The sequence below is a fragment of the Rutilus rutilus genome (assembly GCF_951802725.1).
Source record: "Rutilus rutilus genome assembly, chromosome: 15".
NCBI classification, from domain to species: Eukaryota; Metazoa; Chordata; class Actinopteri; order Cypriniformes; family Leuciscidae; genus Rutilus; species Rutilus rutilus.
In genome coordinates, this window is record NC_140220.1 from 15,869,906 (window position 1) to 15,896,302 (window position 26,397).

The 26,397-nt window shown below is 41.4% G+C and overlaps 1 protein-coding gene across 1 annotated transcript in view; it reads right to left on the reverse strand.

The window, feature by feature from the left end:
- rev3l (REV3 like, DNA directed polymerase zeta catalytic subunit) overlaps positions 1 to 26,397 on the reverse strand; it is a 128,608-nt gene that overhangs the window by 54,100 nt on the left and 48,111 nt on the right. Inside the window, exons 5-9 of the mRNA XM_084433337.1 lie at positions 20,495 to 20,618; positions 20,319 to 20,413; positions 6,819 to 6,923; positions 6,630 to 6,714; positions 6,293 to 6,417 (exon numbers count right to left, since the gene is read on the reverse strand). Coding sequence (XP_084289463.1) covers positions 6,293 to 6,417; positions 6,630 to 6,714; positions 6,819 to 6,923; positions 20,319 to 20,413; positions 20,495 to 20,618 — 534 coding nt within the window. The remainder of the gene's footprint in view (positions 1 to 6,292; positions 6,418 to 6,629; positions 6,715 to 6,818; positions 6,924 to 20,318; positions 20,414 to 20,494; positions 20,619 to 26,397) is intronic.

The window sequence follows — 26,397 nt, forward strand, 5'->3', positions numbered from 1 at the left end:
CTGTAAGCGGTAAACCAATCATAACAGACTCGGCTGTCTGGCCAATAGGCTCTACTCAATAGGAGTAGGCTCGTGGAAAGGAGGGATTTAGAGAGACTGATTCACCCATTGAGTCGTTTGAGAATCATTGATAAATGTGATGTGCGATGAATATTATGAGAAAATGAAAGCGTTTTTTGACCCTTTGATGCATGTAAAACTGTTGTAGGAGACCTTCAAAACAAAATTAGGAATCTTTAAAATAGCATAATAGGGTGGTTCTTATCAAGTCCAATTTTTTTTTGGTGCAAAATGTTAGTGTCTTAACCTCTTAAACTGTTCCTTTTAACTTCAAAATTAGAAATATGCAAAAAAAATTGACAAAAAAATTATATTTAGAGGTAGCTCAATCATGTGGAAGATTGCCTATGTTAAGCTGTGTGGCGTTATTGTGATATGCAAGTAATATTAAAAGTTACTGCAAATGAACTACATTTTATTGAAATCAGAGCAACAATGACAACAATCTCAAAAAAAGCACAAAGTTTTCAACAGTCCCTCATATCTGATGCTCAGCAGCCAGTGTTGACTTTTTGCAGTCTGGATAGATCTGTCGGTGATCTTCCACCACATGAAGGAGAAACTGCAATTGTTCTTCAGAGTGTGTGAGATAGCCATTGTATTCTTTAATCAGAGCCACTCCTCTCTCGGCGTGATCATTGACTACTTTCATTGCATGTATGGTTGGCTGTGCCTCCTAATAATCTGCTTGATTCGGCCAAAGTTCCGGGTCAATTTCAAGGAACGTAATGTAATTTTTTTAACCAAAAAATGTGCTCTAAACCCAAACAATAACCAAGGTGATCATCAATAGAAATATGTATTGATTCCACCAGGAAAGGTAAATCTGCTAAACCGGGTCATGGATGGATTAATTTGGATTTAGTTTCTACAATAAGTAAACTGAGATATGTATCTAAAATACATATTTAGGAATATATGGTGCATTAGATGCTTTTATGGAGATTTTTTGGGAATTTTACTAGCCAGGTACAATACCAATTCAAATGATCTGTTTTTACGAAAATCATCAAAATCTCAGAAAGTTTAAAGCTATTGAGCTACCAGTAATTATTATGTTACTGCCATAAAAATTTGCATGCTGTATTTTCTTATATAAAGGGACAATTTGAAGGGTTATGAGCATGACAATTGGAGACTTTAAAAATAAGGACCACCCTAAGGGGCACTTTAAAGTTACATGTGAGGAGCATAGTGTCGATGCTGTACGAGATACGAGATATTCTCCAATGATTTAAACCAATAAAAAAATCAATTGCAGCTTTCAGATACGATTATCTTCACCTTTTTTATAGTTTATTTGAGGCCGTTTCTATGGTGTTATTTTAATGACAAATGTCGAGAGCGCATCCAAGTAATGCGCAAGCACAAATCTCTCAACTCGCAGGCGGATTTCTTTCACTCTCGCACAAAACTGGATGCGCATTCTCAAATATACAGTCTCATGTTTCTTGTCTGCTCTCGCTCAGATATTATGTGTACTCAAACTCTCTACTTGCTCTTTCTCTAGAATGGTCTTCTCTCCTGGATTTAATGTTGCCAAAAGCTTTCAACCACTAGACTTTCACAAATGACTGACGCAATAACACCGTGTATACCTTTAAATTGTAAAGAAATTACGGATTAACCTTTATTTCATGAGATAGCATTTTCAAGATGATTTTAGAAGTTATTTTATTATTTAATAGTTAAGTTAAGTGCTTATTGTAAATAGGTATTTATTGAATTATTTTATTTACTGAACCTCTACTAATCATCAGATATCAGCGAGAGTGTGACTCGTGACAACACTCATGGAAAGAATGTGCTTTTGTTTGGTTGGTAACATAGGCGTAATTTCCGGGTGGGACATGTCCCATCCACATTTTGAGGTGAGCGCCACTGATCGCTGCCGCGCCTCTCGTTTCTCATGCCCACGCGTGGCAACTGGGTGGCGCTCAAAAAGACAGGGCAGCACTGTCAAGAGCAGAGACAGTCACTCCTTGAATCATGCCAGTTTATTTTTTTCTTGGTTGTTTTGTCATACGTTATGCTACCATATTACTCCATTAATTGATACTATAAATATATTTCCAGGCTTATGAAATCTGCACACGCTGCCGCACTGTTTTCATCACCTGCTTGATCAGTACAGTCTCGCTACATAGCAGTTTAAAAAGACAGTTTATTTTCTTTATCAGCAAGAGCTACTTTATGTCAAAGAGAGAGTTTCTGGTGGTCAACAAAGAAGGAAATGGAATGTTATTAATTACAATGGCGAATCTATCATGGCAAAAAAAATTCAGTGTAAATGGAGGTTTTAATCACAGGTTTGAATTCTAATGCCAGATTTGTTAATCTATGTTAAAAATGAAGTGGTGCAACACTTATTTATTTTTATTTAAAATAAAACTCAGATAGAACCCATTATAATCTATTGCCAGGTTTCCACGGACCGTTTATTAATTCGGACCAAAAATTGGTCAGTGCAGCGCGAGCTACTCCCGCGGGCCGATCTCGATCCCGTGGCACCGTTACTACACAGTGCTGGGAGATCCAGTGAAGAAAGCAATTGAATTTGCCACAGAATTAATAACATTGCTGTGAGATCAAGTAAGAAGCATTCAAATTTAGAGTTTTTTTTATATAAACCAGAGATATTAGATAAAATATCCTTGACGTGGAACTCTCTTATTTAAACATAAAAAAGACATTAAATTACCATTCAGACTGACTGGCTGTTGTTGCGTTTATCTAAATTAAAATTTATTAAAATGTATCACCTAGCCCTAGAGTCGAATTGAGAAATCTAATTTTCCTTGAACTTTTAGGTCATTATATTATAAGAATATCCTGTAAGTTTCAGAACGGAAAACTTCCTTGTTAGTCCAAAAACAGCTTTCATTCTGAGTCATCAGAACGACTCGTTTGGGAATGTGCCTATTTATGACATCATAGATAGGTGAAAACCCACCTCTGCAGAACGCCTACTTCTACATCGTCACCACTGTAGCCCCGCCCACTGATTCACGCATTACAAGCAGTAGGGGAAATAACATAGTTGCTCGATCCAGTGTTATAGTCAAGTATAGCCTAAGCGATAAACATGCCTTTGAAGAGTGCAAAATTTTGTGCAGTGCCAGGTTGTGGAAAAACACACGCTGGAACATAGATTAACATCCCGATACTTGACGGGAAAATTCGTTTCGCGTACCTACCCCGAAGGAAAGACCAGTACTTTGTTTAGGCTTGGTTTGTAGGGAATTACAAACCTGCGCACATATATTCAAACGCACATAACTATAGAACCAATTCTTAATGCACATGTGAACGCCATCAGCGTTTATCACAGGTTCGCGTTTAAAGTCTGTGTAGAGAGAATGGTGCCGTCTTAGCGGCCCCTAATTTAATAACACGCGAATCAATCAAAACGAACTTTAGCTGGAAAATAACTTTATTAAAGAACCGCTATAAAGCCAAAACAATCTCTGTTACCTTAAATTATACGTTTATCTCTGTAAAGCTGCTTTGAAACAATCTACATTGTTAAAAGCGCTATATAAATGAAGTTGACTTGACTTATGTGAGGAAAAAGTTTTTACTGTGTCACTACTGCTTTGTTACAGATCACTTGATATGTACATGTCTAACCACAATCACCAGTGACCAGTTATTTCTGCTATGTAATGAATCATTTTAGTAGGATGAAAACAATCTGTAATATAAACTGATTAAATTATATATAGAAAGTGATCAAAGAACGCTCCCTTTACAATAGCTAGAGCTGTCAATCAAACAGCGTGAGTTTATCAGTTCTGGACTTTTGCCAAAACTCAGGCTATAATCAGCGAATCTCTTATTTGTATCGTGTTTGCACTGTTAGTTATGATGACAGCATTCGTGTGAGTGCAGAAATCGAGTTGTAATGACGAGATCACTGCAGTCATGCACTAAACATGTCTGTGATTGGCTACAATGCTCGTTACTGCAACCTTTTATGCCACGATCTAAATATAATGCTATAATCAACACTTCCTGATTAGTTAACCTTGAGAGCTGTAATAGTAAAATGTGCTAAAAGTTTGAGAGAGTTCCACATGTAATACATGTATACTGTTTCATATGCAAAGATTTTAGCCAATCACAGCAGACACGCCCCTTCAAACAAGAGTGTTCATATTAGAGGGTTAAAATCAGAGGAAGAAAAATGTATTTTATTTCTAAATTATGACAATTTTTTATGTATCATACTAACATTGTGCTAAAATGTGCTAAAAGTTTTCGAGAGAGTTCCACATGTAATACATGTATACTGTTTCATATGCAAAGATGTTAGCCAATCACAGCAGACATGCCCCTTCAAACAAGAGTGTTCATATTAGAGGGTTAAAATCAGAGGAAGAAAAATGTCTTTTATTTCTAAATTATGACCATTTTTTTTATGTATCATACTAACATTGTAAGTGCACCCTAGGAAACATTATAAAAAAAATGCAGTTCATGACCTTCAAGTCTAGTTACAAGATTTTTTTTTTACTCATTACTTATAAAAGTCTAGGTAGTTGTGTTTCCATGGACAAATTTTTATGTGTGTGAGTGTTTCAGGGAGGTTTCGATGAAAAACATTTCTTATTTAGCCGATCTCAGTTTTAATGCTTCAAATTGAAATGATATTTCTAATATAGAATTGATCTCAAAAGGAGATTGACATCCTTTTTAAAGCCAACATAATAAAATAAGGCATCTCATGACGACATATTAATATGTAGAAAAATCAATAATTAACCCTTACACACATTTATAATATTCAAACCAAGCCTTTAGTTTTATTTTTTTTATTTTTTTATTACAACCATCTTAGAACACATCTTTAAAAGCTTTGCTTCCCAAGCACCGCTAATATTAAAGGGCACCTATTATGCAAAATTCACTTTTACATGGTGTTTGAACATAAATGTGTGTTGGCAGTGTGTGTACACAACCACCCTATAATGATAAAATGACCACCCTTTTTTTTAAATCCCCATAAATCATAAGCACTGTCTCAGAACCAGCTGTTCTCAGATTTGGGGCAATGTGACGTCACTTTGCACAGGCCCCTCCCACGACTGTTGATTGACACTGCAGTTTGAGCATACACCCACCCTGAGTGAGCTGGACACAGTCCGCCATTGTTTCCACGCTGGAGCAACTGTAGACAAGAATGTCTCCTAAGCGATTGAGGTGTTTTGTTGTTGGATGTAAGAATGAACTTAGCAGTCTTCATTTACTCTCGTTGTTACTCGAGGATGGATCTGTACTGTTCGTGATTCAGCTTACAGTCTCCGGAGCGACAGGCCTAACGTTACTGATCACGGCAAAAATGAAAGTGAGAGCGCGCACTTCATGACAGCTCATCCAGTCGTGGATATACAGTTTACCAGTTGATTAAGCACCCACTGAAAAGGTGTGTATATATTTGTTTACTGTTAGTTCTAACGAGTGTTTTGTGTATTTCGCTGTGTATGTTCCATGATAATGAAAGGGAGAGAGAGAGAGTTTATGGATAAGACTTTAATGCGCACTTATATACTGTGTTTATTCGGCTCTTACAGTGATTTTCTGGAGTAAAACTAAGGCTTCATCTTTTGTGTGAGGTACAATAAACTTAATTGAACTCATCAGTATATTTTGGTCATCATTCGGACGGGGTCTGCTACAGCAGGCTTGTATTAATAGTGGATAAAAGCAGATGACAAATAACCATAATTAAACTAAACTATTCCTGTTCTATCTCCATACAGCATATATTCTCTGGCTATGTGGGCATTATTGTCCGACTCCGAGTCGAAATGAACACCACTACTGAGAGTTTCTGTTTTGATATTATCAGATGAGATTGTCCTGGTTCTTAGCGCAAGCTCGTAAGGCTCCGCCCCCTGGGCCGGCAGCAGCAGTTAATTTGCATTTAAAGGGATACACGCTAAAACGGTGCGTTTTTCTGACCCCTAAAAATTTACAATTGAAACAAGCTGTAAAAAATTATCGGTTGGGTATTTTGAGCTAAAACTTAACATACACACTCAGGGACATCAGAGACTTATTTTACATCTTGTGAAAAGGGGCATAATAGGTGCCCTTTAAGCATTTGATATAACAGTGATGCACGCTAATAAGCATGTGAGATAATAAAAGTGATGTTTTGCTTCGTAAGCACCACTAATAAGTTTGAACACAAAATCTGTGTTATCTTTCTCAAGACTGTGCATCTCACCTTTGATAGCATCTTGATGCACATCCACTTGGCTGGCAGGTGTGAAAGGCAAGTCATCTGGGCTTAGCACAGCAGGATAGAGTGAGAGCTCAGGAAAAGAATCAACTTCAGACCCAGTCTGAGTCCTACAAAACAAGTAAAATCAACATCAACTTTCTACCTACGCACTTACGCAATTCAATTCTTCCAGCATCCTTCTCCCCCCATTCTTCTGAAAGATTTCTACACGGCTGTCAGGAGACTGGGTAGTGATTAAAACATCTCACTGAAATCTCTTTTGTCCCTCAAGACTCGGAAGAAAAACATTTGTTAAAAAGTTATGATAAACTTCACTCACACGTCAAATGCATTTTCCCTGAGAATTTCCTTAAACCTCTTCATGAAGATTCTTTCACTCTCTGCAAACTCTACAAAGCCTCGATCTGAAACAGTAACCATCGAAACAGAGTTGGGCAGCATGGTAAATTAATATTAATAGTGGTGCTGCACAAAAATAATGCTTTTTGCACTCAAGAGCTTTTCTCACCTTGTGATTCAGGCATTTCAATATGAGAGTTTTCACTTTTCTCCCGTCGTCGCTGTTTCTCATCATCCCAGATGGCCTGGAGACCAGGGTTTCTACCAATCTGATCTGGAAACAACAAAGCATGCTCATGAGTTCACCACACAAACAGCACAACTCCAGAAAGACTCAACTAAGGCTTACAGTCGAATCCAACAGAGTCTGATTTTGCCACGTTGCTTTTCCTAACAAGCAAAAAATACATGATAGCACAACAAGCATTGGGTGAAAGTGGTCACTGCTATATACAGGTGCAAAGATGGTCCGGACTATTGATCAACCAATGTATTGGCCGATATTCTGCATTTTGGGATAAGTGTTTCCATTTCAACGATAAGTGTAGGAAGTGGACTTTAATTTGACATCGCTAAGAACACAGTTCTGTCTAAAAAATTAAGAAAGAATACTAGGCAGAACCGTGAAAGTGAACGGTATGAAAAAAAGTATTAGTAAAAGAAAGGCAAATGCTATAATTCCTCATTGTCTGCAAATACGCATCTATTTAATTCAAACAATACATTTTTGAATATCTAATAAACATTTAATTCCACAAACCTTGCAACTTTGGCAAATCTTTGGTTAATCTTCTGAACTGTACATTTGTACCCTGCAAAAAAAACGTGTGTATTCTGCGTGACTCTCTAGACATTTTAAACTATTCCAGTTGGCCGCTATGTCTTATTCACTGTGTACTGTATGTAACATAACTGCTATCTTGCCTTTTTTTGAGAAACAATTTAATTAAATTAAATGAAAAAATATAAATATGAAAACAACTATAATAATTATTTTACATATTTTTAAGCTCAAATTATTTTATAAATAATTTTATTGATATATTTTCCAATTAATTATTTCTAATTTGGTAAATATTTAAAATAGAAATTTATTGCAGCAATGGTTATGTATGCGTAATTTACTTTCAGCTTTTTTAAACTAAAGTTGGGACTATCTCATAACCCCCTCACATAAGTGCTTGTCAATGTGGTTGTATGTTGTTGTAGTAGTCTGATATTTTGTTGTTGTTCCGTCTCTTTAGTTTCATTTTATACTCTGAAACATTGGCCCGTGCCAGTGTTGGCACCTTGTGGACAACTGGTTAGTGCAAAACACATTCGCATGTGTGACCGGTCTAATTTGAGAACTGATTTAATTTATTAATTTGTAATCATTTATCATTTTATCAATCCTTAACCATTTGTTACAAAAAACGGACAGAGTGCATATTGTATGCTCATACTATTCTCACTGCATGAAAAGAGGTGCATCCGGACTAGTAAACTCCTGCATACATGATTTCTGGAAGTATCCACAAGTAATTCCACGAGTTTGGATACTTCCGTAATGGTACCAATTCGGAGGTATGTTGCTGAGGCATTCTACCATGCTACAGCCATCTGTTGCCATGGCAAGTAATCCCATCAAGGATTTTGTCAGGGGACCTTAACCTTAACCAGACAGCTATTGGGCCACTGAGCACACAGACTTTCCACAAAAGGTCATTGGTCAACTTAAAATTGAACCCACCCAAAACCCTTACAGCAAAGTGACACTATTGGTTACATTTAAAATGTATCCCACCCAAAACCCTTACAGCTGAGTGATTTGATTGGTTGCAGGCCAGGTGGGCAGAAAGAAAAAATTGTTTAGCCAATAATTGATTGTCTGTCTTTATTAGGGAGAAATAGTAAACAGTATCTAAAACATAAAAACAGTCAGAAAACAACATTGAAAAATATCTTCTTTGAATCAAAGATGTCAAACAAAGGCAGTAAATAACACATGAGATGTGTTCCAGCAGACTCCAGTCCTCACTGTAGCTCCTGCGTGAATTCACATCAACAACATCTTCCATTGAGCTTCACCATTTCTGTGTTCGTCTCTGTTGACCTCATCTCCAGCAACTGCAAAATAACAGTAATGTAATCACTGACAATACTCACTACAGCCTATTTAAAAAGAGTTACATCATGTCAATTTCTAAACTTTCTGTTGTCTCTCTTTGGCGTTTTTCCACAACCTTGATTGAGTGTTTCAGCTGGGCCTTTCCGGAATAAAACTATGAATACCCCTTCCTTATAGCTTCATTATACATCTTTTAGGATAAAGATGAAAAATACAATTTTCCATAAAAAAAAAAATTAAAAAAAATTAAAAAAAATGTAATTCGATAAGTAAAACTATACAAATTTATATTATTATTTATATTAAAAGATTGCAACAACCGTCTTAACTTCGATTATTGTTTATAATCTCAGAAGATGAGTTGACCCAGTCTTGTGTGTAGGATACTGTGAAAACGAGGAAACATTATTTGAGAAAAAATACTGTATAAATGTAGTTTTGACATTAAATATATTATTTTTACACAACATAGATAATCAGACTTACCTGGTTTGTGCATGATGTTGAAGTGGATTTTTCTTAAAACTGTGCAGGCTTACAGAGTTCAAGTCTGTAGCTGTTGGTGTGTTTAAAAAACGGCTCCTCAAGAAGTGTGATCGACCGGTTAAGTTAAAACAGGGGGTGGGGTATATATATATATATATATATATATATATATATATATATATATATACATACACACACATACACCAGGGCTGTTTGACACACTTTTTACATAAAATATTTCTCAGGGGAGATATATTTTGAAAGTATGATAGTTTATATAGTTTATATATATATATATATATGTTTGACTAAATATAGCTATTGAACAGTTCCACTGTTATTGTCCAGGAAAAGATAATAACACGTCATAACGTCATAACACACGTTGACTTTTTGGGGGGCATTAATCAATATTAGTAGAAATACTGCTAAAGAAACCACAACTGGCCAGCAGCCATATCACCCTGTAGCCCAAGACTGGTTGCCCACTGAAGCTAAGCAGGGCTGAGCCTGGTTAGTACCTGGATGGGAGACCTCCTGGGAAAACCAGGTTGCTGCTGGAAGAGGTGTGCAGGGGGCGCTCACCCTGTGGTCTGTGTGGGTCCTAATGCCCCAGTATAGTGATGGGGACACTATACTGCCAAAAGAGCACCGTCCTTCAGATGAGATGTTAAACCGAGGTCCTGACTCTCTGTGGTCATTAAAAAAAATCCCAGGATGTCCTTCGAAAAAGAGAGTAGGGGTGTAACCCGGCATCCTGGCCAAACTTGCCCCTTGGCCTCTGTCTATCATGGCCTCCTAATCATCCTCATATACTGATTGGCTTCATTGCTCTGTCTCCTCTCCACCAGTAAGCTGGTGTGTGGTGGGCGTTCTGGCGCAATATGGCTGCCGTCGCATCATCCAAGTCGATGCTGCACATTGGTGGTGGTTGAGGAGATTCCCCCCTTCTATGTAAAGCGCTTTGAGGTCTCAGAAAAATCGCTATATAAATGTAACGAATTATTATTATTATTATTATTATTATTAACAACATTAACTGTCCCTCTACACCAGTAAAGGACCGGGTCTTAATTTCTGTGAAATAATATGGAAAGAAGAATGAAGCTAGGGAGAGAGAATGCCTTCAAATTATAAATCATACATAGCTATGTTCTCTAATGGCTCTGTCAAAAATGATAAAGCTAGCTATACTCCCCTCCCTCCATCTGAGAACACAGCAAGCACCTTGAAGGAATAGTTCACTTAAAGCTACACTGTGTGATATTTTCCCCCATCTAGTGGTGAAATTGTATATGACTACTCAGTGAATATTAGTTTCTTTTCCTTTCAATTCCGAGGGCGTTTTAACTCCTACGGTGGCCGTATTATTCCAAGATTAGCATGGCTTCCAGTTCAACTTGCAAAAATTGCGCCTTTAAAACTATTCATCACCTGTGATCCGTCGCAGCACAGATTTATGTTACAAGGTAAACAATACTTTTCACCATTGACGTGAGGAAAAGTAATGCAAGTAATGGCGCTTTTCCACTACACAGTACCAGCTCGCCTCGGCTCGGCTCGGCTCGACTCGACTCGGCTCTGTTTGGTTTTCCACTGTGTAAAAGTTGTACCTGTACCTGCTTCCAGGTACTTTTTTTCGTACCACCTCCGGCGAGGTTCTAAGCGGGCTGAGGCGAGCTGAGGCGATACTAAAATGTGACGTGAAAACACGGCAGACTGCTGATTGGTCAGAGAGAATCGTCACTATTCACTGCGTCATCATTGCACGCGCCAGACGGAGTATCCTGAATAAAAAACAGCAAAAACAAAAACAAAAACAGCATACACTCGATTTCCTCCTTTGCCCTGTGTGTGTGTGGGTAGCGGGCGCGTCTCGCGTAAAAGATTAAGTCACGGCAGTTTCCTGCGGCGTCGCTATGACGTCCAGGTACTATTGTGGAGGTACTATCTGCAATGGAAAACGGAGCGAAAAGCGAGCCGAGCCGAGTCGAGTCGAGTCGAGTCGAGTCGAGTCGAGCTGGTACTGGTAATGGAAAAGCGCCATTATACTAGAGGTCGTTCTGGCGTTATGCACAACCAGGCTATGGTTAGACAAGCAACTATAAAACTTTGAATTTACACAAATAGGCTGAATTACCTGTCGAGAAGAAAGCAGGCAACTTCAGCGTCCGTTTTAAAATCTTTGCTCCTCATGAGCTCTTTCCATCTGGGAAAAGTTACTCCAATATTGACTTTGGTCTTGCTGATTTGCCTGTCGCGTTGACATTTTAATTCTCTCTTTCGCTTCCTTGGCAACTCTGCTACATGTCCTCGAAAATAGGAGTTATCCTCCATCTTCAGCAATCTTTCAAATCTGCAGGCAGTCGCGAGTAATCTCCCCCTCGCATTCGTCACGGTGTCACTGAGTGTAAAACGCGAAAGGCGAAGCTTGAATTTCCAGGTATGTCCCTCTTTGGCGAATGTATTTTCAAGATGGAGGCGCAAATGGCTTCCGCAATTCGAGCGACTCGCTCGTATGTATTATAAATGGCAGATTTTACGCTTACGAGAATACTTTATTAGTTGGTGGAAGTAATTACACATGAATGAGCACATATACTTTTGATAGAACAAAGTGTTTTTTGCTAAGAATCAACTTAAAAAGTTACACAGTGTAGCTTTAAAAATGAAAATTCTGTCATTGTTTACTCAACCTCAAGTTGTTTCAAACCTGTATAAATTTCTTTCTTCTGCTGAACACAAAGAAAGATATTTTTAAGAATGTCTGTAAACCAAACAGTTGATGGACCCCACTGACTTCCATAGTAGGAAAATACTTGTGTTCAGCAGAAGAAAGAAATTCATATAGGTTTGAAACAACTCGAGGGCGAGTAAATGATGACAGAATTTTAATTTTTAAGTGAATTATTCCTTTAACTGCAAGGTCATTAATATATGAAAGGTCTTCACACCTGACAGCCATCAGTGTTTCAGCTGTGAATGTCCATAGAATTCCATGGATTCCTGTATATGTCCATGTAGGCCAAGTATCTGGGGTATTTCTGGAAATCTAAATTGTGTAAACTGTGTAAATTGGCCAAGATATTTTCCGTGTGCATCCGGCAAACCCAAAATTACACGGCAGTTTACCATGGCCAGATATTACCAAATATGACCCTTTTCATGCAGTGTGATATTTACATCACGCGCACTGTACGCGGACTTGCGTACATTAGGGGTGTAACGGTTCTCGGTAAAAAAATACCATTCTCCACCCACGGATCGGCACGCACTTGCACTGCGGTTCTTAAATCTGACGACGCTTCTATAATATGGTTTATTGAAAATTAACAGACAGACAAAGTTCTGATAATGCATGTTTCTGTCGATGGATACACATTCTCTGTCACTCTTAGTAAACTTTGGTCATATTCGAGCATAGGGCACTTGCATTGAACAGTCATTTAAGCAGTCATCACCCGAGTGTTGATAGCGCAAGCGAGACCTGAATAGCACACGTTGGAACAGTCTTCCTAACATTGTCCGGGAAGCAGGCACACTCTGTCAGTTCAAAGCTAGATTAAAGACACATCTTTTTGACCTAGCATTCACATAAGACTTCTATAATTCAATGTTAGGCTGCATAGATTAGGTCAGCCGGAACCGGGAACGCTTCCCATAAATCCTGATGTACTCGTTACATCATAAGAAGAATGGCATCTATGCTAATTTTAGTGTCTTTGTTTATCCCGAGGTTTTCCCGCAGCCTGCCGGATCCAGATCTGACGAAGGACCTTCGCCTGGACCCGATGACAACACAGTGTTGAAGTGCCAACTAGTCTCTCCCCTATGAAGGATCCCATTCCCACTCTACAGATAAAGCGTTGTCGGGAAAATTTGTTTCGCGTACCTACCCCAAAATGACAAAATAAAATATAATTCTGTATCAAAATTTATAATTTAAGACCAGTACATTGTTTAGGCTTGGTTTGTAGGGAATTACAAACCTGCGCACATATATTCAAACGCACATAACTATAGAACCAATTCTTAATGCACATGTGAATGCCATCAGCGTTTATCACAGGTTCACAGCCCGCCAGAATGGGGGTGGCTTAGCGTATAAAAGGAAGGGCTCGGGGGCTGCTTACCTGGTTTTCATCGACTGAAGCGAGATCAGCTCGTGGCGCAAGCACGGCAGGTTACGCAATACTCGTTCCCTCTTCTAGAGAGAACCGAGGTTACGTTAGGTAACCGAGTACGTTCTCTTACGAGAGGTTCTCTCGTATTGCGTAAGTTACTTACGCTACGGGAACCCCTTGTCAATGCCGTGCGCGCCAAGCATCCACCACATAAGTCCCAGGGGAGGCCTGGGGGACACAGATAGACACAGGGAATAAGGCGGCCAACAGAGTGGGCCAGCACATGTACATAATCACACAGTAGGGGATATACAGAGAGGCGCAGCCGGTCCGTACTGAAAGAATATCAACCCTCATAGTGCAGCTCGACCAGGAGAGCTAAATCAAGTGAAAGTAGCCTGCACACGAACAATCTGGGCAGAACATACACACGACTTAGACTGACAAAAGTCTAGCCTGCGAGGCGGGAACTTCCAGGTTATAAAACCTAACAAATGTAGAGGGGGAGGCCCAGCCTGCCGCCATACAAATGTCATGAATAGAAATCCCGCTGGACCAAGCCCACGATGAGGCCATGCCTCTGGTGGAATGAGCCCTGACGCCCAGAGGGCACTGCAGGTCTTTAGACGCATAAGCTGCCGCAATAGCTATCCATCTGGACAGACTGTGTTTCGAGGCGGCGAGACCCTTGGTGCGCCCACCAAACGAAACAAAGAGCTGCTCCGAACGCCTGAAGGCGGCAGAGCGCGTGATGTAAACTCTCAACGCCCTGACAGGGCAGAGGAGGTTACCGTCGGCCTCGCTACCGGATGCCGGTAATGCCGATAGAGAAATGACCTGCGCTCTGAAGGGAGTGCCATCACCTTGGGGACATAACCATGTCTCGGTTTGAGAATGACTTTAGAGTCATTAGGTCCGAACTCGAGACACGCGGCGTTAACAGATAACGCGTGTAGGTCACCCACGCGTTTGACTGATGACAGGGCTATCAGAAACGCGGTTTTGAGCGAAAGGTATTTCATATCCACAGTCTTTAAAGGTTCAAAAGGATGTGCTTTCAGGGCCTCCAGGACCAAAGAAAGATCCCAAATAGGAACCGACGGGGGCCGCGGGGATTCATTCCTATTGACTGGCCGCGCGTCGACTCTGCGAACGCTGCAATAGCCCCAGGCATATACATAATCTGCAACATACACTGAGCATGGAGGGGGACCTGCCCATATCCAGCAGCTCTTGAAGGAAGCAAAGCACCCACGAGATCCCACAAGTTTGTGGGTCTAGATCTTTGTCGGCACACCATTTGGTGAACACAGACCATTTAGACACGTAGAGCCTTCTAGTAGAGGGAGCTCTAGATTGCGTGATCGTGTTCACAACCCCTTCTTGCAAGGCAATGGGTATCCGTTGATTATCCATACATGCAGAGACCAGCGCTCTGGATGAGGATGCCAAATCGAACCGCCGGCTTGAGATAGGAGATCTCTTCTCACCGGAATCGGCCATGGGGCTAAGTCTGACAGCCGCATCAGCTCTGGGAACCAGATTTGATTCTCCCATTGTGGGGCTATGAGGAGCACCGAGTGGCGCGCTTCCCTGATTCTCCTGATTACCTGTGGTAACAGTGAGATCGGAGGAAAAGCGCACAGCGGGCAGTTGGGCCAAGCTTGGGCCAGCGCATCCTCGCTCTTCGAAAAGAACCTTGGGCAATGAGCGTTGTCCTTTGACGCAAAAAGGTCGACTTTCGCTTTGCCGAGAAGGCGCCACAGCAACTGGACTGTCTGAGGATGCAGGGACCATTCTCCCGGGGGAATGTTGTCCCTGGACAGTCTGTCTGGGCCGTCGTTCAGGTGGCCAGGCACATGCGCGGCTCTCAGCGAGCGCAGCGAGTGCTGAGCCCAAACGAGGAGGCGTTCAGTCAGATCGCAGAGATTTCTGGATCTGACACCGCCCTGGCGGTTCACGTAGGACACCACTGACATGTTCTCCGAGCGGACTAGTACGTGGTGGCCCCGCAAGTATGGGAGGAAGCGCTTCAGCGCATTCTCAACCGCTATCATCTCCAGGCAGTTTATGTGAAGGCATTTCTCCCGGTCTGACCACAGGCCAAAGACCGGTCTGCCCTCGAAGAGAGCGCCCTAACCTAGGTTGGAGGCGTCTGTCGAGATAACTTTTCGGTACGAGACAGCTCCTATTGTCACTCCCAGCTGGTACCAATCGGCCGCTATCCACGGCTCCAGAGCTGAAACGCAGCTCATAGCCACCGAGTCCAGCTCTATTCCCAGAAAAGAGACTGTCTGACTGGGCAGTAATGAGCTCTTGGTCCAATTGACCGTGAGACCCAGGTTTTCCAGATGGCTGAGAAGCACTGTTCTATGAGATATAAGTTCTATCTCCGACTGTGCTAGAATCAGCCAATCGTCCAAATAGTTCAAAATTCGCATACCCTGATTTCTTAGGGGAGCGAGAGCCGCGCCCATGCACTTCGTGAATGTACAGGGTGCCAAAGACAGGCCGAACGGAAGGATATATAGGTATTGATATATCTGACCGTCGAAGGCGAATCTCAAGAATGGCCTGTGACGGGGTATTATCTAAATCTGAAAGTATGCGTCTTTCAGATCGAGAGAAATAAACCAGTCCCTCGGGCGAATTTGCGCGAGGATTTGTCTGGTTGTGAGCATTTTGAACGGTCGCCTCATGAGAGCTTTGTTCAAATAGCTCAGATCTAAGATAGGTCTGAGAGCTCCGTCCTTCTTGGGCACGAGGAAGTAACGGCTGTAAAAGCCTGACTCGCTCAGAGAAGGAGGTACCGGTTCTATGGCCCCTTTGTACAGCAGCTTTGCTATTTCTGCACGAAGAAGGTGTGCTACTTTCCATATTCACTCTTGTCTCGGTCCGTACTCGAAAGCGCGGGGGACGGCAAGCGAACTGTAGCGAATAGCCCTGCTTTACTGTATTCCGCACCCACTCTGACACACCTGGAATAGCTTCCCATGCTTCTGCATGCATAGCTAGGGGTAGAATGGCCTCTGGGTTCCGATCGCCGTACTGCGTGGGGTCGAGAACCTGAATCAGAGGTATCGGCGCGGCGAGCGTGCTCTCGATGCTTGAATACGGCGGCTCGCTGACAGCGATGGCTGGCCGGTTTACGCTCCATGTCTCGGTCGCCTTGGACGGAGAACATTTCGTGGCGAGAAAACCGGGACGCGTGAGCGGCGCCGGGGGTAGAGTGTTTATCAGTAAGTGTGAGCGCTCGTGAGCGGGCACGGGACTTACATTCACAACATGACCGGTGTGCGCCAGCTTTAAGGGTTCTGTCCCCTGGGAAAACCGTGTAACAGAGCGGGCAGTGAGTAGGTGTGGGCACTGTATCATGGGCACATTTCCTACATCTAACACTCGAGCGGCATGCGCCAGCTTTATGAGAGTGGGCTCTGTGGGAGTGAGAGACACAGGGGGAACCGTGCTTGTGTGTAGGGGTGAACACTGGGACGTGGGCACATTTTCTACACTCAAAACACCATCGGCGTGAGCCGGATAACCAGACATTATACTCTTTTTGAGGTTTCTCTGGGTCACTGTAAAAACGGCGTTTGTGTGCAGGCGAGCGGGTTGTACAACCGGATCGTTGGCTGCAGTATACACACTTCTGCAGTAGCCTTTTTTAAGGGGACTGACAGAGCTGAGTTTTGATGGCGGTCCGGCCGCGGCGGGACTCAACCAGCCGCGGAGAATGGAGCGTTCCACGATTTAGAGAGCTCAGCGTGGAGCTCTGGCAGGAAGGGTGCTGACCTAGAGGCAGCCGCTTGGCGGCGGCTAGGCAGAAAGCACCCGTCGAGCCTGTTGGGTGCGGGCTCCTTAGGCGGTAACCATTCGAGGCCGAGTTGGTCGACGGCCTTAGTGAGGAGGCGAAGAAGTTCCGCGTCCATGCCGGCCCGAGTCCGGCTGGACTCCTGGATCGAAGAGGAGGCTGAACGGAGAGATCCGGACCACACTTTACTATCCGAAGCCAGGAGGGAACAGCGGTCACCGATGGCGTCTCTGTCCGCTTCATCCCCTGAGGCGGCGGCAGTGCAGGCGGCGGCAGTGCAGGCGGCGGCCGGCAGCTGCGCGTCCGGAAGGGGAGGTGGAAAAGGAGATAGCGAGGCTCAAGGGAAAGGTTCCGGCGAGCACTTGAAGGCCACATCGGACTCCGGTGGTCTCTGGGAGCGGCGCTTCTTCTTGCGCGGCCCAGCAGAGACAGGCGGAGTGACAGCTTCGGCGTCGAACAAGTCAAGTCGAGCCCGCAGGGTTCAAAGACAGAGCGAGGGCTGCGTGTTCTCGACCCAGGCAGAGAGCGCAGATCATGTGGCGGTCTCCGTCGCTGAGCGAGGCTCTGCAAGAGCCACAGGAATTGCGAGGCATTTTTAGAAAAACGCCTTGCGCTCTTTTAGACAGAGAGTGTGTGTCGCGGCGGCGAACACACACAGCAGAAGCAAAAGGATACTGTCGCCGGATAGCGCAGCAGGCACGGATGGCTGAAGGCGGCGAAGACGACCGGCTTCCTCAGACGCTGTCCTCTGCTTGCTAGTCGCTTGCTTCGACGGCGGCGGCTTCTCTCAGGATCCAGCGATGCGAAGAGCTTCGCTGAAGAGATGAAAATCAGGTGAGCAGCCCCCGAGCCCGTCCTTTTATACGCTAAGCCACCCTCATTCTGGCGGGCTGTGAGGGCGCGAATTCCCACTTATCTGTGTCCCCCGGGCCTCCCCTGGGACTTATGTGGTGGATGCTTGGCACGCACGGCGTTGACAAGGTGTTCCCGTAGCGTAAGCAACTTACGCAATACGAGAGAACCTCTCGTAAGAGAACGTACTCGGTTACCTAACGTAACCTTGGTTCTCTCTAGAAGAGGGAACAAGTATTACGTAACCTGCCGTGCTCGCGCCACGAGCTGATCTCGCTTCAGTCGATGAAAACCAGGTAAGCAGCCCCCGAGCCCGTCCTTTTATACGCTAAGCCACCCCCATTCTGGCGGGCTGTGAGGGCTCAGTGGTAGGCTGCTGCAGTTGCTGCAGGGCAGCCAATGAGCGCGCTAGATAGCTTGCTCTAGGTCTGCTAGCTGCTGCACTGCGTTGACAATAAATACAAAATTAAGGAAAAATTTTTGCCTTCATATCTCGACAAAAGATGACTTTAGCCGTAGCGTAAGCAACTTACGCAATACCAGAGAACCTCTCGTAAGAGACTAATGGTAGACCTACCTGAAAAACACTGTTTATTTTATTTGTGTCTTTGCTTGTATTTAGATTATTTGTTGTTCATTTTCTTTATTTTTATTTGATAGTAGTCCTTTTTTCCCCTTAACATAGCACATACCTAATTGTACTGACACAGTGACCCTAAAACCATGATACAAACCGATTTGTAAATCATTTGAATCTTTGCACCACTGGCGTACATGTAAAAACCAAAGTATACTTTGGGCTTTAATGCTATCCATCGTGACAAGTCCCAGACAATAGAAACAACATGTCAATCAACCAAAGTAGTGTTGTCAAAAGACCCGGTACTTCGGTACCAAGTCGGTACTATTTTTTTTTAAACGTCACGGTACCAGGTTTTCTCAAACCCGGTACTTGATGCGCGTGCATGCCCGAAGCGCGTGCAGTTGCGTCCTCTTCATAAAAGCGCTGATGGCGATCGGCGGTGCTGCTGCTGATGTGGTGCTGATGTTTTTGCGCGTGCAGATACGTTATTTCAAATGGCGCGCGGCAAGCGCGCTCATAATAGAAGCGGCGCGCTCGCTTTTCCATGCGCGTTCATGGATGCATAGCAACGACAGACGCCACGGGAGTACAAACGCTTGTGGGAACTGCGCTCTCCATGACGACGAGGAAGTGTGACATAGGCCTATTAATTGATTTCTAGCCCTTGCATTAGCTTTACTACTAGATATATTTATGGAGATGAGAAATAAAAAGCCGTCATTAATATCAGTCCGTCAGAAAAGCAGTTCTAGTCTTATTCTTGGCTGGATAACTCTTAGCAGGTTTAAAAAGCCCTTTTAAAGTTAAATATGAATACAGATTTGGATTAAATAAAAGTATAGTCAAGTCAAATAAAACATATTTTATCTCCTGTATAGTTTGGTAATGCTACAATAAGATACCATTCATTAACATCACTTAATGCGTTATCTAACATAACACATTGAGTGAACAATATATTTTTACAACATTAATTAATGTTTGTGAATGTTATTTAATACAAACACTTGATTGGTCATGTTTGTTCACTTCATTCATTGTGCATTAAATAATGTTAACAGAAATAATGTTAACTTTTGATTTTAAAAATGTATTTTTAAATTAACCCCTAAAGGAGAACAATTGCGACAGTATATAACTAGGCTATTGTTTTTTTGTTAGGTCATTTTATCTTATGTTATCTAACAAATGGAATCTTATTGTAAAGTGTTTTTAATACTACAGTTTCCATCTTTGTAACTGTGATATACACTTTAATATAATTATGTAAATTTAATCTAAATTAAGCTTTGGTACCGAATTTGGTACCGAGAACCGTGGATTTTCACTGGTATCGGTACCGAATACTGAAATTTTGGTACCGTGACAACACTAAACCAAAGCATAGGTTTTAAACTTGCAGCAATGTGTGGCTGTTAAAAAGAAAATTAATCTAAATCAAGTTATTTGGCACAAACATATGTAAAGTACATTTTTGTTACATAATGTCTGTGCTCAAAAAGTAATATATTCAGTGAAATAAAAAACTGGAAGGGTGCCAACCATTTTTTTTTGCACAACCACACAGATTTCTGATTAGTGATGTATGCAACCACAGATGTTATTACCCGGTGTAGGCAGGGTATATATCTTAAATATATATTTAAGCTCATGCTCATACACACACAAAAATTATTTATTTTTTTAAATCAACCAATCCTTACTCTCAATCTCTAAACGGTTGAGAACATCAGCAGCCACAGCATCGACCTCCAGCTCGCACACACTCATCCGTTCCACCTCCTCTAAAACCAGAGAACTGCAAAACACACATGAAATAAAGGTAAAAATGACATACAATGCTGGTATGTACTGACATATAGCAACAACACAAACACACCTTGGTATGTTGTCCTCCTCCCAGCGAGTACACATTGCATACCTCAGCTCGCTGTCACTGAGTTTGGACATACAGGGATTCTTCCATGGGCTGTTGCTGCCCCCTATATTCAACATCTGCTCTCCTAAAGAAACAAGTAGTAATAGCGGTGCAAAGTGTAAAAAAGTACATGTATTGAGTTAAACTAAACGGTCTTTATACTCTCGTTAACACCCTGTGTGTGTAGTCTCAAGAGAAAAACCATACATTTGTGTTTTATTTCCTTTTCTTCTCATGTATTAATTTGTAATAAGTTTAATTTCCTTAATTCTGACATGTACATCACTCTTTTTAAACCTCTGGGCTTCTTCCATCAAATGACCGAAATTTTTTACGTTTTGAATTAAAAAAATAAAAAAAAAATTGCTTTGTCGGAATGGGATGATACTTGGAGACTTTTGTCACATTAGCTATGTGAATGTACAAAAACAAGTAATAAAAACTCAGTGAGTGTTTTAGCGCAATTTTCTCACGTCATGGGATCACAACACTAAGAGATAGTAAATGAAAGAGAAAATAAGTTGCTCGAGAATATAACTTTCTCTTGAAATTCAAATGAACTTTCTGAAATCAAATCAGCAAATGGATAATAAAAAAGGCACAATCACTTGACTAGTTGAACATCATTTTTTTTTATTAGCTCATTATTTTTTACATCTTGTGTTCACTCAATATCCTCGATTTTCTCTGTATCAGCTTCCTTTTCTGCTTTGTCCTCTTCAGATTCTTCCTTCTTTTCTGCTTGACTATTGGCTTGTGACTTTGTAAACTCTTCTTCTGCTTTCGAGATATTTGCCAAAACATCCTCTGAAAGCCACGAGTCATCGTAGAAATCAGATACGCCTGATGAGGAAGCCGTTGGTGTGGATGTCGCCATCTTTTGTCGCTTTGCTGAACGTTCTTCCATTTATTTTGCAACAACCTCTTGTCGTTTTCTCATATATTCTTGCTCCTTCTCCAAATCTTGATCGATACCTTCATTGATTTCTTGCCGTAATTCAGTGGAATTAATTGTGCTCATGACTCTTGTGAATACCTTCCTTACGTATTTCTGTGGAACAATAGTTTTATAGGTGAAAAGGCAATATTTTTCTTATTTCCCTTCATATAAAGTTTTAATAAATTTTTGAAGCATAAAGGAAAGATTTTTGATCAATTCTTTTTTTCTAATATTATTGTAAATTTTAGAAGCTATCGATTGCAATTTGTTTCAACTCGATAGCTATTATGGTTGCAGAGAAATGTGCAAAAAACGGATTTTTTTCTGGAATTTCCAGGAAATCCAAAATCTTTTCCTGGATTTTTTTTGTGCGTTCCCGAGATTAGACCTTCCTTAACATAATGCCGAAAACCCGAAGTCTCTAGGTGGTCTGGTTGAGGAGTAGATAGAAGTGCAAGATTGGTGCGCACAGACAGAACAGAAATCATGAGTTAACAATCGCAATTTTGTCCGGTGGAAAATTGCGCTAAAAAGTCACACGTGGCTCCTTCGCAGTCAAAAATGACCGACACAGGGAATGAATGGGAAATCCGAAAACTCAGAGAATTTTTTGGTGTTACAAACTACAAATCAGCCACTGTGCAGAAAAAAATTGCGCAGAAATGAAAACGGTGACACTAAATTGTCAAGAGTGCAAAACAGACATCCACCTCCCCCAACCCTCACTAGGGTTGCACAGTAGACCAGTACTGGGAAAATAGCAGTATATATTTTATTTCAAAATGGTACGATAACATGCCGTTAGTTTTCACTGTTATGCTGATGATAAGCTGATAAAGTATATATTTAAGTGTACTATATTTCTTCGCGCCCCTAATTCACAAAATTAACGGAATGCATAGCTGATATAAAAAAAACTGGATGACTCGTAATTTCCTGCTACTTAATTCTGAAAAAACAGTGTTTCTAATTATTTGACAAAAAACCTCAGCACATAGTAACCTAGAATACTGTCTAACATTTGATGGACGTTCTGTCAAGTCTTCATCGTCAGTTAGGAAACTGTGTGTGCTCTTTGATACCAATCTTTCATTTGAAAGCCTTGTTTCTAGCATCTGTAAAACCGCATTCTTCCATCTAAAAAAAAAATATATATATATATAAATTACGACTTATGCTTTCAATGAAAACTGCGGACAGTTAGTTCATGCGTTCATGACAAAGCTAGTGCTGCCCTCTTCAGGTTGAACGGTGGCTACTGCAGTTGAATTTTCCTATTGGATGTTTGCGGTACTACGTGACGTAAGCGGTACTACGTGACGTAAGCAGGTTCCAGCTCACCACGCCCTTGGTACGAGCTAGCATAGATTTATCTGTATTTAGTACAGTGGTCAGGAGGGTACGTAGGTATAATGTTGCTGGTTGCAACAGCACTGCTGGACTGCATAGCTTTCCAGCAGACTTAGAAATTAGGCGCTAGTGGTTGCATGCACTTGGCCTGGAAGACCGTGAGTTCCCGCCTAGAGCTCAAGAGTGCAACCTGCATTTTATGCGGGATTGCTTCTTCAACGCAATAGAGGTGGAAATGGGCTTCTCCACAGCTTGCGCTGAAAAGCGACGCAGTGCCAAACGCTACTCCTCCTGCATGGACTCCACCACCGCAGCGGCGTCTTGATGTGAGTGATCATATATATTTTAGTCACAATTTATGGTTAGGCTAAAGTTAATCCGCGCCGCGCTGGCGCATTTTGCTGGATTTTTTCACATATCGGCAAAATATGAATATGCCTACAGAGAGCACGCGCTATTGACATCAACTCGATAAAACTCAGATGCATGTACTTTACGTCGTCTTGCGACCCTGTGAAATCACTCTCCATTTTAGAGTCTGACAGCAGGTCTCAGGTGCACTCCTCCCCGCTCAGGCATGCCCTCGGTTTGTCCCCTCTATCTCCACTGGGGTCTGCCCACTTTTCTAGCATTTTTTTAAATATTGCCAGTGGGTGGAGTCAGGCTCTGACCAGGGGTTTAGTTACCCTTTAAAATGCTCAACTTTACAGCAGAAAAAAGTATGTTTACAGCCTGGTGCAAAAAGTGGTTTTGGTCAATATAGCCCTTCATGACAACTGTGAGGGAGGTGAATTTTTTTATAACTCATCCGTTTAAATTATATTAAGCCTTAAAGTTCTGCATAATTAAGGGCGTGGCCACTTGAGTGACAGGTGGATTGCCGCTGCTGTCACCTACTAGCAGTTTGTCTGCTGTTAGCGTCATGTCACCTCAGATAATTCCAGCTGCTGAACTTGGCATCTCTGCTGTATTTGTGCTTTTTTCTGGATTATTTCATACAATTTCATACACGCATTATACCTTCGCCCACGTTGTTGGATTCCGTCGTTATAGAGTATCGAAAGAACCAGCAGCGCTGTTTTTCAGTTGTTTTCCTCTGTGAACATGCACGTCTGACAAATTCTTTGCTTTTTGGAGTTTTCAGATTTAAAAACATCTATAGATAGATAGGTACCGTTGCTCTCACGGAACAGATAGACCATGCTTATTTAACTTTTTAGTGTAAAAAAAAAAGAAAAGTACCATCAGATGAAATCCTGCAGGTGTCCGTGCTTTCTCTCAGTCCATGCAATAAGATGCACACCCTTGAAAGAGCGCAGATTTCTAGTGCATTTACTTGCATTTACATCTATGGTTTAACCCATTTGAGAGGAGGCCAAAAATCTGAATTTAAAATGGACTGAATAAAGCTCTCTATGAACTTGACGTGCGATGCCACGCCGATGAATCACTGTCACATGCACACGCTCAGAGCAATATTGTAAGTTACTGCATGATAATACATTTTTAACCAGCAGAATAATGCATCACGATACACATAGTCTCACTTTTAGTTATGTCTTTTAACTATTATAGTATTTCTAAGGGCAAAAACATGAACTTTAAATATTGGATTTACTTCAAGTCAGCTGTCACTTTAGCGTGAGGGCAGTATCATATAACATTAGCTTCTTAGCCTGAGCAAACTCGATCACGTCGAGTTAGGGGGCATGGTTTCAGCAACCAGCATCTCATCTCCACCCACTGCCAAGATGGCGAGGGCCGGCTCCGCCCACTTTAGGCTTCAAAAACGCTCTACAGAAACCTTCGGCTGACATCACGGACACTATGTCCATTTTTTTTTTACAGTATATGGTTAGAACCAATAATGTTTAGATCTCAATATTTGCACTTGAGTTTGATAGGTCTAACAGTAGTATGCAGGTACAGAAGTACTACAGAAATTGAATGAAGTAGTCAAATGTAAAATAATACTGGATAGTCTTCTCTATTAATACATTAACAGATACACATAATCGATTGTATTTGTGCGTCAAGTCAAACTAGAAGAAATATAAATTACAAATAGAATATAAACGAATAAATAACATGAATAAAATATAAATAAAAAAAACTGCTTCAGTTCAGTAGTCTCTCAACCAAACGGAGCGAGGGGCGAAAATAGGAAACGGAGAGGAAGAAAGTCAGTGCTGTAATGAGACGAGGCTAACGTGAGCTCTGCCCAAACTCATGAGACGAGAACACGAGAAAAGTGCACAGAAATTATATACATCATCAATTTCCGGAGTGGCAGCTGGTGTGATCTTTAATAATTAAGTGTGCTTGCTGAAAGCAGCACACTTATTGTTCTTCTTAAGTTTTCATAATAATAATAATAATAATAATAATAATAATAATAATAATAATAATAATAATAATAATAATAATAATAATAATATTATTATTATTATTATTATTATTATTATTCCCGGGAGAGAAATTTTGGCCAGCTCCTGCGCCTAGGCCCTTTGAGACAGAGACACCGTTCCAACTTTAAAACGTCCGGTCAGTACCGGTGTAAGTTGCTCGCGAAGCTGACATCACAAGTCCATGTCGTTCGTCCGCCATATTGGATTGAACAGAAAGCGAAACTAAATTTTCACAGGTCACAAATTTGGTCCGAACTTCACGAAACTGGACGTGCATGATCCTTGGACCAAGCCTCACTAAAGTTACTAGAAGGATTTTTGATTTTCGGAAGCGTTTGCCCGTCACAGCCAAACGAAATCGGCGGCGTAGTGCCGGTCCAGCGCTGATTGAGGAATTAAATTAAAAAATAAAAGACAGTTTGACATCTTTTTTTCTCGCATCTGTGAATTTATTTTTTAATCATTTGTTCTGAGATGAAGCAAATATATTTGTGCGGGAATTTCTCGCACTATAAAAGCTAACCTTGCGGGAATGGTTTAAATTATGCGCAATCCCCACATTCCCGCACCGAAATTCAAGCCCTGAAATGGCAGCGGGATGTGTAACTCTAGCATATGGCGCATATGTCATATAAAGTTAGGCAAGGCCAAACAGCGTTATCCATGTTGTTGCGATTGCATCGCTAGAGTAAGCTAATAGTGAAACTGATAGCGTTTTTCATTTAATTACAATATGAGGACTGACGGTAGGCTATAAAAATCAGCGTTTCTGTGTAGGTGATGACAACCATCTTGACAGCAGCAATCAAAGCATCGCTAATTACGGTAGACCTTAATTTGAGATAGTAAATTTGTTCCTAATCAAAGGGAACACTCAACCACAGAAACCGCGCGCGTCCCTTTTCAGCACCACACTGAAAGAGCACAGAATCTTTCTTTCTTTCTTTCTTTCTTTCTTTCTTTCTTTCTTTCTTTCTTTTCATTTCATTCATTCCGATCACGTCATGTTTGTTTAAATGTTTGTTTGTTTTTATTGTTTGCATTTTACGTACGTTTATATTTGTAGCTTATATAATCTCTAGTGTGTGCCATTTTATTAATAAACCCATTTATACTTTTAATTGTCTCTGTGTTTGAAAACCCGCCTTATAAGTCAATGAAATCAA